This window comes from Salvelinus alpinus, chromosome 7, assembly GCF_045679555.1.
Source record: "Salvelinus alpinus chromosome 7, SLU_Salpinus.1, whole genome shotgun sequence".
Taxonomy (NCBI): domain Eukaryota; kingdom Metazoa; phylum Chordata; class Actinopteri; order Salmoniformes; family Salmonidae; genus Salvelinus; species Salvelinus alpinus.
Genome location: NC_092092.1, coordinates 17,748,866 through 17,761,968, shown reverse-complemented (window position 1 = coordinate 17,761,968; position 13,103 = coordinate 17,748,866). Strand labels below are relative to the sequence as shown.

General features: G+C 42.4%; 1 protein-coding gene across 3 annotated transcripts in view; it reads left to right on the top strand.

The window, feature by feature from the left end:
* Window positions 1-13,103, top strand: part of LOC139580532 (thrombospondin-2-like) — a 33,518-nt gene that overhangs the window by 13,483 nt on the left and 6,932 nt on the right. For 2 of the 3 annotated variants that reach the window (XM_071409307.1, XM_071409308.1), the window contains exons 10-18: window positions 4,743-4,919; window positions 5,588-5,761; window positions 6,356-6,483; window positions 7,370-7,522; window positions 10,258-10,476; window positions 10,976-11,083; window positions 11,683-11,842; window positions 12,309-12,427; window positions 12,707-12,941. In XM_071409307.1, the coding sequence (XP_071265408.1) occupies window positions 4,743-4,919; window positions 5,588-5,761; window positions 6,356-6,483; window positions 7,370-7,522; window positions 10,258-10,476; window positions 10,976-11,083; window positions 11,683-11,842; window positions 12,309-12,427; window positions 12,707-12,941 (1,473 nt within the window). Of the gene's footprint in view, window positions 1-4,742; window positions 4,920-5,587; window positions 5,762-6,355; window positions 6,484-6,933; window positions 6,973-7,369; window positions 7,523-10,257; window positions 10,477-10,975; window positions 11,084-11,682; window positions 11,843-12,308; window positions 12,428-12,706; window positions 12,942-13,103 lie in introns of those variants that run through there. The other variant, XM_071409309.1, reaches the window with a different exon arrangement.

The following is a 13,103-nucleotide window of genomic DNA, read 5'->3' as shown; positions in this document are numbered from 1 at the left end:
TACTAATCTGTAAACCAATCACAACTCGTGTACTATCCATGGTACTATCTCTGCTAATCACATCTGCCAATCACGTTATCCGTATCTGACGTAGTAAAAAGCTGGTGACATCTAGAGAGAGATCGCCATCCAAAAAACTGCTATCCGGTGAAGTATTTTTATTTTATTTGTAATGTACCTATTTAGTTAGAGAAACGTGATACCATCAATGCAAGCTGTAAAATGACTCCCAACTTAGAACACAGCAACCTTAGTAATCTAGCTAGCTTGCTAGTTAGCTACAGTAGCTAGTTACAACAAGTAGATATGTTGCTAGCTAGCAGGAGCAGATTGCTTTATCACTAGCTAGCATGTCATTCCGCAATCAGTTTATTCCCAGTAATAATTGAAGACTACAAAAATCTATAGGACAAGTAGTGAAATCTAAGAGAGTCATCAAGGAAGGACCCACTCATTTCATTCATACTGACAAATAAGAAATGTCACATTATCCTTGTCAATAGTTGGAGTAGGATGATTGCAGAGCACCCTTCCTCAGACTGTCAGTAAGTTAATTTTCTAGCTCACAAACTACATTTCTTTACTGTGATGATTTATTTGATTGATTCTTGTCTCTCACGTTTGTCTCACATGATCTATTCAGCTCTCCTGTGTCCTGCTCTTAGAGATCGATCAAGTGCTATTCACCAAGCATGGGCTGATTCACTCACATATGAGGAGAACCATCATACTGCACTTTGAACTAGCTGTTTGAACACTATTTAGGCATTGGGATTGCATATGCATTTGCCTGTTTTGTCTTACACAGTCTAGTGCATTTTGGAGTTGAAGAACACCCACTACAGATACACATGCTTGTTAGAGCATCTCAAAGACTACATTCAATGTAGAACCAGTTTAAGAGGTGAAAAACAGATAATTTTACTATTGTAACATGCAGTGGGGAGAATTCTATTGTCCCAGTCAGGAGCCCAGGCTTTTGACATAGATGGTAGGGTTCTCGTCTCTGGACCACACAAGCTTTGGATTGCATTCTGCTAAGGCAATTGTCTCTCTCTACATCGGTCAGCTACATTGGTGACCAGGGTGTGATCCTTTCGATACGCCTAGAGGACCTGGGCACACAAATACTCCTAGAGAGAAAAGGGAATACTGAATCATGTGTTGATGACAGTTCTACAGTGTCCTTCAGAGGTCCAGGCTATTGGCATAGACAGTAAAGCTCTCATTTCTGGACTGCAACATTATAAGATTGTGCCCTCCACGGCACTTGATATAGATTGATTGGTAGGTTACACTATATTTAGATACTTCAAATACTTACTGAGACACCTTTGCTATTTGTCTCCGTACTCAATAAATGGTGAAACTTTGTTCGACTGTATATGCATGAAACGTACATGATGGAAAATATACAGTTGAAGTCGGAAGTTTACATACACTTTAGCCAAATACATTTAAACTGAGTTTTTCACAATTCTTGACATTTAATCCTTGTAAAAATATCCTGTCTTAGGTCAGTTAGGATCACCACTTTATTTTAAGACTGTGAAATGTCAGAATAATAGTAGAGTAGAATGATTTATTTCAGCTTTTATTTCTTTCATCACATTCCCAGTGGGTCAGAAGTTTACATACACTCAATTAGTATTTGGTAGCATTGCCTTTAAATTGTTTAACTTGGGTCAAACGTTTCGGGTAGCCTTCCACAAGCTTCCCATAAGTTGGGTGAATTTTGGCCCATTCCTCCTGACAGAGCTGGTGTAACTGAGTCAGGTTTGTAGGCCTCCTTGCTCGCACACACTTTTTCAGTTCTGCCCACAAATTTTCTATGGGATTGAGGTCAGGGCTTTGTGATGGCCACTCCAATACCTTCACTTTGTTGTCCTTAAGCCATTTTGCCACAACTTTGGAAGTATGCTTGGGGTCATTGTCCATTTGGAAGACTCATTTGCGACCAAGTTTTAACTTCCTGACTGATGTCTTGAGATGTTGCTTCAATATATCCACATAATTTTCCATCCCCATGATGCCCTCTATTTTGTGAAGTGCACCAGTCCCTCCTTCAGCAAAGCACCCCCACACCATGATGCCACACCCATGCTTCACGGTTGGGATGTTGTTCTTCGGGTTGCAAGCCCAAATATAACGATGGTCATTATGGCCTAACAGTTCTATTTTCTTTCATCAGCCCAGAGGACATTTCTCCAAAAAGTACGATCTTTCTCCCCATGTGCAGTTGCAAACCGTAGTCTGGATTTTTTATGGCTTGCCCCTGAGCAGTGGCTTCTTCCTTGCTGAGCGGCCTTTCAGATTATGTCGATTTAGGACTTGTTTACTGTGGATATAGATACTTTTGTACCTGTTTCCTCCAGCATCTTCACAAGGTCCTTTGCTGTTGTTCTGGGATTGATTTGCACTTTTCGCAGCAAAGTACGTTCATCTCTAGGAGACAGAACACATCTCCTTCCTGAGCGGTATGACAGCTGTGTGGTCCCATGGTGTTTATACTTGCGTACTATTGTTTGTACAGATGAACGTTGTACCTTCAGGCATTTGGAAATTGCTCCCAAGGATGAACCAGATTTGTGGAGGTCTACAATTTATTTTCTGAGGTCTTGGCTGATTTCTTTAGATTTTCCCATGAAAAGAGGCACTGAGTTTGAAGGTAGGCCTTGAAATACATCCACAGGTACACCTCCAATTGACTCAAATTATGTCAATTAGCCTATCAGAAGCTTCTAAAGTCATGACATCATTTTCTGGAATTTTCCAAGCTGTTGAAAGGCATAGTCAACTTAGTGTATGTAAACTTCTGACCCACTGGAATTGTGATACAGTGAATTATAAGTGAAATAATCTGTCTGTAAACAATTGTTGGAAAAATGACTTGTGTCATGCACAAAGTAGATGTCCTAACCGACTTGCCAAAACAATAGTTTGTTAACTAGAAATGTGTGGAGTGGTTGAAAAACAAGTTTTAATGATTCCAACGTGTATGTAAACTTCCGACTTCAACTGTATCTCACACTCAGTCATAGTTACTAAAATAATGATTGACCAAGCGCCAAGATTTTGGCACCGTCAACTTTTAGAAGGTTAGTAGGAAATTGTATCATTTAAACAACCTAAATATACTCACATTCACTGAACATGTAGTATCTGAACCTCAAACATTAATTTCCCAACTGCTTGTTCTATAATCCTGCAGACTCTTTATCCTTCTCCATATCTTATGTTCCAATGCATCCAACGTGATGTTGGGCAGCTGCTATTTGAGAAAACTCTGGTCATCTTATTGCAGAGCACATTGTGTTTTTAGAGAAAATTGTATTGCAAGGTGTCCTATATGTGTAGGTTATGCCGTATTTATTGGCTAATATGTGTATGCAGCTGTCGTTTTTTAAACCTCTATTCTAGCATACATGACACACACACCCACCCTTTTATTGGGGTGTTGAATGTTTCTTTAACCCTGCAGCTAGTTACATTGAAATTAGACACAATCGTGCCAAAACATGGTTAAAAAAAAATTGTTAACTGACAGAGAGATACAGTAGCTAATGATACACAAAAATTGTTATTTACTGTAACATTGGCTAGCTTTCAATAAATTGGTTTAATGGTCAACAGAGTTACCTCTTCGTACAATCAAGACAATTCGTATTGCATGCTGCATATTTCAAGGGTACTCGAAAACACATATTTATCTTATTTCAGTCTTTGGAAGCTAGCTAGCTATATCTGTTCCTCTTCATCAGACAGCAGCTCATGTTTTCACAAGAGTCTGTGTTTACATCGTAGATAGAAGCAGGCCGTTGGCTGCATTCGTCACGAGGGGTATGTACAGGAGTTCTGATTGGTTCCAAATTTAGCAGTTCAGCAAATTTTCCTGAGCAGATAGTGTTGAAATATATTTTCTATGAGAAAATGTGCAAGAATTGAAGGTGCCAACAAATGTTATAGTCATCATAAGAATGATGAATGATGACAGGGATCGATCAACTTCACAATTTTCAGCTTCGGGCCTCCACCTAAAAGGTATTGCTACAACAACATAAAAACAATATTTTCCTGCAGTTGCTATGTGAGAGTGTGTGTGTGTTTGTGTGTGTGTGCACGTGCACGTGAGTATGTATGTCAGTAGAAGCAGCTGTGTAATGATAGAACAGGAGACAGAGTGACTGAATAGAAATATAGAGGAGCGCTGCTCTGCTAGGGTGGAGATGGATGGACAGAGACCTCATCCCTCTCTGGCTCAAAACCCTGTGACTTGTCTTTGTTTGTCTCTCTTTCTCTGTCTCTCTCTTTCTCTGTCTCTCTCTTTCTCTGTCTGTCTCTCTTTCTCTCTTTCTCTGTCTGTCTCTCTTTCTCTCTTTTTCTCTTTCTCTTTCTCTTTCTCTTTCTCTTTCTCTTTCTCTTTCTCTGTCTGTCTGTCTGTCTGTCTGTCTGTCTGTCTGTCTGTCTGTCTGTCTGTCTGTCTGTCTGTCTGTCTGTCTGTCTGTCTGTCTGTCTGTCTGTCTGTCTGTCTGTTTGTTATGGGAAATAGATCCCGTGCAGGGTTGTGGAGGGTGTGTCCATCCCATTAGCCCTAAAGGGTGTTCTACCCTGCACTGACTCACTAGTACCCAGTATACTGCAACCAAATTACCCAGCAATACGATAATAAAGACCTTTTTAATCTGAATATATTACACATGTATGTCTTTTCCCTATACTCTGACTTGACTGTGTGTGTTCAGTTCGTCAGAACGGTGGGTGGAGCCTGTGGTCTCCCTGGTCATCATGCTCAGTGACGTGTGGTGAGGGCCAGATCACCAGGATACGCCACTGCAACGCACCCACACCACAACTGGGGGGCAAGGACTGTGAGGGCCAGGGGAGAGAGACACAGCGCTGTGAGGCCAAGCCCTGTCCCAGTGAGTATGGTGGTCCAAGCGGGACAACACATACAATGTTGTCTTGGAAATCCTGCATCCTGGGAAGCAACCAGTCTGTCAAAGCGAGACTATAGACACAATGTCCATACCAGACCTGGGTTCAACATTTTAGCTGTCTTTCAAATAATTTAGCTCTACATTGATTGAGCTAGACTCTTTCTTTTGAAAGATATCAAATACTGTTTGAACCCAGTATAAAGTAGTTTGAACAAGTATTTTGGTCTGATTCATACCGACTTACTTGGATTTACAAACAGGGAGAAGTAGAAGAGTTTTACACCTCTACCCACTCGTATAGAAGGGGCACCGTTCACATGCTAACAGTGCTATGTGTCTGTCTTTCCTAAAACGTCAAGCTCAAATCAAATCGACATGTGCCCTACTTAGGTCATCTGTCCACACAGTCCTGAGAGTGCACTGGCCACTACAGAATGGATGCAAAGTGGTTGCGTATTTCCTGTGTATGACTGTAGGCCTACAACTACTACTGTAATTATTTGCTACACTTCTTACAGTAAAAGAGACTTGATAAGACAGTCATGTAAAGTTGTAAAACATCCTCTAGGAAGACTAGCCCCCATTGTGATCTAAGAGATCAACAAACATTGTGATGGTCTACGAACTGTTTATTTGTTGTCCATGTGCAGTTGACGGTGGTTGGGGACCATGGTCGCCTTGGGCGATCTGCTCGGCAACCTGTGGGGGTGGATTTAAGGGTCGGACCCGTGTCTGTAACAGCCCCAAACCCCAGTACGGAGGCAAGAAGTGCCCCGGGGAGACCAACGACAGGGATGCCTGCAACAAACAAGAATGCCCTATCGGTGAGTGTGTGTGTTTGTGTGTCCCATTCAGCACCTCTGACCCAACCCCTCATCCCTTTCTCTCTTTCCCTTTGAGTCATTTTAACCTTCCCTCACTCCCTTTGAGTCATTTTAACCTTCCCTCACTCCCTTTGAGTTATTCCAGTTCATCCTTGCATTCCAGTTGAGTTATTATTTCTAATTTCAACATTCCTGTGATAAGTGCTCTGAGAATGGCCTCCAGGCAAATTTTTGTCAAATATTTGTGCTGATAACAAAGTCTGGAAGGATGTGTTTTGCCTCTTTGTAGAAGGCACATTGTGTTTGGGCAACAAGCTTTGAAAGCACTGAAACCTGTTAACTGTGAGAGAAATGAAGAGAGCAACCTGATGTGAACCACCTGAACAACCTGGGGAAGCTGAATGTCAATATTCTAAATAAACCAATACACAAATGTCCAAACGTAGCTGCATTAGGCATGTCCTGGTTCTCTTCCTAACCAGTCGCCAACAAACTATGGAGAATTGCTTCCCTTCACACGGTTGCTTAAGTTCGAACTATTTTCTAACTCTGTTAAAACTCTTTTCTAACCAATGCGTTATTGTTCCCTGTCAGACGGTTGTCTGTCTAACCCATGCTTCGGAGGAGTGGACTGTAACAGTGCCCCCGACGGATCCTGGGAGTGTGGGCCATGCCCTCTCGGTTTCCGCGGCAATGGAACCCACTGCGAAGACGTCAACGAGGTAATTTTTGGTTAAAGAAGCATGTTACACAAGTCAGATACTTGGTTAACCCACTAACTAATGGTTAACCCTAACCTTAACCTTAGCCCTAAATACATTTTCATCCCCAGGCTATGCCTAACCATTACCTTAGGATCTTCCATTACTCATTCATATTCATGACCTATTACCCTACTTAGAATCTACATCTCATTCTGATCCTCTTCCGCCACAGTGTCACATGTTCCCTGATCGATCAATTTGATTGATTTTATTATTGATCAATTGAATATCATCTCATTCTGATCCTCTTCCGCCACTCTGTCACATGGTCTCTGATAGATCAATTTATTTGATTGATTTTATGATTGATCAATTTAATATAATCTACTTCTGATCCTCTTCCTCCTCAGTGTAACATGGTGTCTGTTCTCTGATTGACTGATTTGATCTGCTCCTCTTCCTCCTCAGTGTGACATGGTGTCTGCTCTCTGATTGACTGATTTGATCTGCTCCTCTTCCTCCTCAGTGTGACATGGTCTCTGCTCTCTGATTGATTTGATCTGCTCCTCTTCCTCCTCAGTGTGACATGGTCTCTGCTCTCTGATTGATTTGATCTGCTCCTCTTCCTCCTCATCGTGACATGGTCTCTGCTCTCTGATTGATTTGATCTGCTCCTCTTCCTCCTCATCGTGACATGGTCTCTGCTCTCTGATTGATTTGATCTGCTCCTCTTCCTCCTCAGTGTGACATGGTCTCTGCTCTCTGATTGATTTGATCTGCTCCTCTTCCTCCTCATCGTGACATGGTCTCTGCTCTCTGATTGATTTGATCTGCTCCTCTTCCTCCTCAGTGTGACATGGTCTCTGCTCTCTGATTGATTTGATCTGCTCCTCTTCCTCCTCAGTGTGACATGGTGTCTGACATATGCTTTAAAGCTGGTGGAGCATCGCGTTGCATCAACACAGACCCAGGGTTCCACTGTCTGTCCTGCCCACCCCGCTACAAGGGAACGCAGCCCTTCGGCATGGGGGTGGAAGCTGCCAAGAAGAACAAGCAGGTACGTCTGTGTCACTCAACATCGGCTTTAGGTCTAGTGTATTATTTAGACTGCATTTACACCATTGCTGACAGGTGTATAAAATTGAGCGCACAGCCATCCAATCTCCATAGACAAACATTGGCAGTAGAATGGCCTTACTGAAGAACTTAGTGACTTTCAACGTGGCACCGTCATAGGATGCCACCTTTCCAACGAGTCAGTTCATCAAATTTCTGTCTTGCTAGAGCTGCCCTGGTCAACTGTAAGTGGTGTTATTGTGAAGTGGAAACGTCTAGGAGCAACAATGGTTCAGCCACAAGGTGGTAGGCCACATAAGCTCACAGAATGGGACCGCCAAGTGCTGACGTGCTAGAACAATTGCCTGTCCTCGGTTGCAACAATCACTACCGAGTTCCAAACTGCCTTTGGAATCAATTTCAGCAGCAGAACTGTTCGTTGGGAGCTTCATGAAATGGGTTTCCATGGCCAAACCGCTGCATACAAGCCTAAGATCACCATGCGCAATGCCAAGCTTCAGCTGGAGTGGTGTAAAGCTCGCCGCCATTGGACTCTGGAGCAGTGGAAATACGTTCTCTGGAGTGATGAATCATGCTTCACCACCAGCAGTCCGAAGGACATTCTGGGTTTGGTGGATGCCAGGAGAACACCACCTGCCCAAATGCCAACAGTAAAGTTTGGTGGAGGAGGAATAATGGTCTGGGGCTGTTTTTCATGGTTCGGGCTAGGCCCCTTAGTTCCAGTGAAGGGAAATATTAACACTACAGTATACAATTACATTCTAGACGATTCTGTGCGATTCTGTGCTTCCAACTTTGTGGCAACAGTTCGGGGAAGGCCCTTTCCTGTTTCAGCATGACAATGTGCACAAAACGAGGTCCATACAGAAATGGTTTGTCGAGATCGATGTGGAAGAACTTAACTGGCCTGTACAGAGCCATGACCCCATCGAACACCTCGCCAACTGTGAGCCAGGCCTAATCGCCCATCATCAGTGATTTATTAGTGGCCCGCGTTTTTAGAATGAGTGTACACTCTGCTGCAAGGGTGGACTCTGGGCCACTATGCATGAACATAGCACACCTTGACCCTGTATAAGGAGAGAGAGAGGGAGAATGTTATTAAGCTGTAATATATATATATATATATATATATATATATAATAGCAAACATCTGCTATACTTCTCTCTTCATAGTTCACCTGTGCTTGGTGTTACAGTATGAGTGGAGGTCTTAGCTGGGATGAGAACTATAAAGTGATGTGTATGTCTCTCTGATGTTGTTGTTTGTGTTGTTATCTACGTTTCCACTCTAGCAACACATGTATTACTGTTTAATGCAGCACTGTCATGTCAATAGCTATTTCCCAGGGGTCACACACTGGTTGAATCAACGTTGTTTCTGAAATTACGTCGAACCAATGTGGGATAGACATAGAATTGACAACATCTGTTTTGGCATACATACATTGTTTCTGCTTTGAAACCATGATAATTGAGTTCACACACAGATTTGTTGTTGGAAAGTATAATCATCACTCCACTATCCAATAGACCTGGGTTCAAATACTATTTAAAATAATTTGCAATACTTTATCTGGACTTGATTGAGCTTGCCTGGCACAATGAAACCAATGGAATAGTAAAAAAACTACAGGATAAAGTATTTGAAAGATCTCAAATAGTATTTGAACCTAGATCTGCTGTTCTACCCTAACATTGCATAACAGACCTCGTGAATCATTGCTTTGTCACTGGCTTTTAAAAACTGTACTGGCTCTGATCCTAGGCCAACATCGTACAAATTTATTTGAGGAAAGGGGAAAGGGGAATTGTCTCATTGTCTCATCTGTTTCCCAGAGCTGATGAAAAAAAGAAAGGCCTTGTTATTGATCATCACGTAACGTTGTACCATATGAGCTCACGGAGTGGCATCAAATCACTTCCTGTCACATTCGTCGTATGGAGGAAGAGAGAAGGACCAAGGCGCAGCGTGATACGAATACATTCTTCTATTTATTTAACACGAAACGAAGAACACTTAAACAAACTAATCAAAACAACAAAACGAACGTGAAGCTATATATATAAAGTGCAGACACAAGCAACCAATACATAGACAATAACCCACGAAATCCCTAAAAAATATGGCTGCCTAAATATGGTTCCCAATCAGAGACAATGATAAACAGCTGCCTCTAATTGAGAACCAATCTAGGCAACCATAGACATACAAACACCTAGACTAGAAACACCCCATAAACATACAAAACCCCTAGACAAGACGAAACACATAAATCCCCCATGTCACATCCTGACCTAACCAAAATAATAAAGAAAACAAAGATAACTAAGGCCAGGGCGTGACACTTCCTAATGATGGACATCTGTAGCAATAGAGATACAACAGTGTTGTCTTTGATTCTCTTGCCGTAGCTACATAAAACACTGTAGCAGAATCCACAGGGTTCATGGCAGAGCAGGGGACATGACATGACAGAACATAACATGACATCTGAGAATACACTTCACCCCAAGAAATGAGACTCACTGATTTACTGAACGTTTATCATGCTCTTCCTTAGGAAATGAAAATATACCATATTAATGTCTACCTGACTCTCTTTGAAAGATCTCACCCTCTCTCTCTCTCTCTCTCTCTCTCTCTCTCTCTCTCTCTCTCTCTCTCTCTCTCTCTCTCTCGCTCTCTCGCTCTCTCGCTCTCTCGCTCTCCAGGTCTGCGAGCCAGAGAACCCCTGCAAAGACAAGACCCACAACTGTCACCGGTCCTCAGAGTGTATCTACATCAGCCACTTTAGTGAACCCATGTACAAGTGTGAGTGCAGGATCGGCTACGCTGGTGATGGCTTCATCTGTGGAGAGGACTCAGACCTGGATGGATGGCCTAATCAGAACCTGGTGTGTGGTGCCAACGCCACCTATCACTGCAAAAAGGTAACAGGCTCTCACTTTATGTTCTCTGTGGGCCACTTTCCTGGATCCAGAGTAAGCCTAGTCTCTAGTACCCAATTAAAGATGCACTCTTGAACTGTTGTATCATTTCAGCCAGTAGTTTTGAAAGTGGTGCTCACGAGCCAAAACTGGTCCCTGTTTTTGTGTACTACGTCATCCATTTGGTGTGATATGTTACCAATCCAATTCGTGCAATATGTTACACATTTCTTGTGCTTAAGATTGTGGAGTGCATTTTTAAGTCTAGACCTTCCTGGAATAAAAAGGACTTTCAATTGAGATTCTCAATTGAGCATACGCTTTAGTCCAGGACTAGGCTAAATCTTATTAAGTCCAGGAAACTGTCCTAATAACTTTTATCCTCAATAATAGACCTGCAGATTTTCCACATTTTCTAATCTTACGGTATGACAATCTTTGACATTTTTCTTCCTGTGGCTATTTCTAAAACTGTTTCCATTTATTTATCAACATTTAACAGGATAACTGCCCCAACCTGCCTAACTCTGGACAGGAAGATTTTGACAAAGACGGTCAGGGAGACGCTTGTGACCAGGATGATGACAACGATGGAATCGTGGATGAAAGAGTAAGATACCTTTTATAAGGCAAATGTGTTAAATGGATGATGGATGAAAAGATGAATTAACTCTTCCTACAGTCTTAGAAAAAAAAGGTACAATCTAGAACCAAAAAGGATTCTATCTGGGACCAAAAAGGGTTCTACCTGGAACCAAAATAGTTATCCTTTGGTGACAGCCGAAGAATCGTTTTGGAACCCTTTATTCTAAGAGTGTATGACAATGGAAGTTTGCTTCAAAGGTCAATGTTTGATTGTTAAAACCAACACATTTTTCTGCAAATGCCTTCATCAGGGTATTTAGATGAATTCAATAGGGAATCAAATGCCCTCTCCAAGAAAACGGACGCTCTAATCATTCCCATTTCGCTGCTCTCTCTCCTCAGGACAACTGTCCTCTCCTGTACAACCCCAGACAGTTTGACTTGATGCTATCTCTCTCTCTATCTCTCTCTCTCACTCTCACTCTCTCTCTCTCTCTCTCTCTCTCTCTCTCTCTCTCTCTCTCTCTCTCTCTCTCTCTCTCTCTCTCTCTCTCTCTCTTCAGGACAACTGTCCTCTTCTGTACAACCCCAGACAGTTTGACTTGATGCTCTCTCTCTCCTCAGGACAACTGTCCTCTAATGTACAACCCCAGACAGTTTGACTTTGATAAGGATGATGTGGGGGATCGTTGTGACAACTGCCCCTACGAACACAACCCTGCCCAGATCGACACCGACCACAACGGGGAAGGTGACGCCTGTGCTGTCGACATTGATGGAGATGGTACCCGCCTTTTCTTACCATGTTACTAAACATGATACATTGCTGTATTATAGTGATATTAAATGAGAACAGGGAAAGGCTCCTTCAACTCTTATAACTTTTATATTCTGTGTAATATATCATTTAAAAGTCATTCATTTGTATTGCTATTGACAGTAGTTGGCTCTGAACTAGTCATGACATTTAAAAAAAAAAATCTTAATGGATACTCAGAATATATTTTATGGATTATTGCAGGATAGTAAATCATGCAAAGGAATGACTAGCTGGCACGGATTTGCGATTAATCTTTGTGCCCTCAACTATGAAGTGATTGATTAGCATTAGCTACTTCTATGGCACGGAACGTGAAATGCCACATGCAAGCACAGGCAAGCAAATATCTAGGATTATGACTACAGATATGTCCTGCACACATGATATTACCGCTGCATGTTGTTTAATGTCCATTTCCCTTTTCCTTTAGAAATCCTAAACGAGCAAGACAACTGCCCGTACTTATACAACAATGACCAGAAGGACACTGACATGGATGGAGTCGGTGACCAGTGTGACAACTGTCCTCTGCTACACAACCCTGACCAGGTGGGAATAAAGAACAGTCACTTTGCCTTTTGTGTAATTACAAAAACGACATCATCGCTATCAGGGTTGCAAAATTCCAGAAACGCTCCCCAAATTCCCAGGATTTCCAGACATTCCCAGTTGGAGGATTTGGATGACCCTTCTTATTCCTCACTCTGGGAATCTTGCAACTGGGATGTCTGGAAAACATTTGGAAAAGTTCTGGAAAATGTTTGATTTTTTTTATCATACTGGCCACTGTAACACTCCTGTCCTGTCCTCTCCTCTCCTCTTTAACAGGCTGACACAGACAATGATCTTGTAGGAGACCAGTGTGACAACAACCAGGATATCGATGAAGACGGTCACCAGAATAACCTGGACAACTGTCCTTACGTCGCCAACTCCAACCAGGCAGACCACGATAAGGACGGCAAGGGGGACGCCTGTGACTTCGACGATGACAATGACGGTATCCCTGACGATAGGGACAACTGTAGATTGACACCCAACAAAGATCAACTGGACTCTGATGGTAAGGGGGACAACACACACACACAGACATACACACACCATGCATCAGCATGTTAAATACCCTCACGCCCGTGAAGAATGCTATAACTGTAGCTGCCTGAGGAGGAATTAGTATCCAGTAGGTTGATTTGTGACTTCTGTAATAGCCCTGTATACACTACCA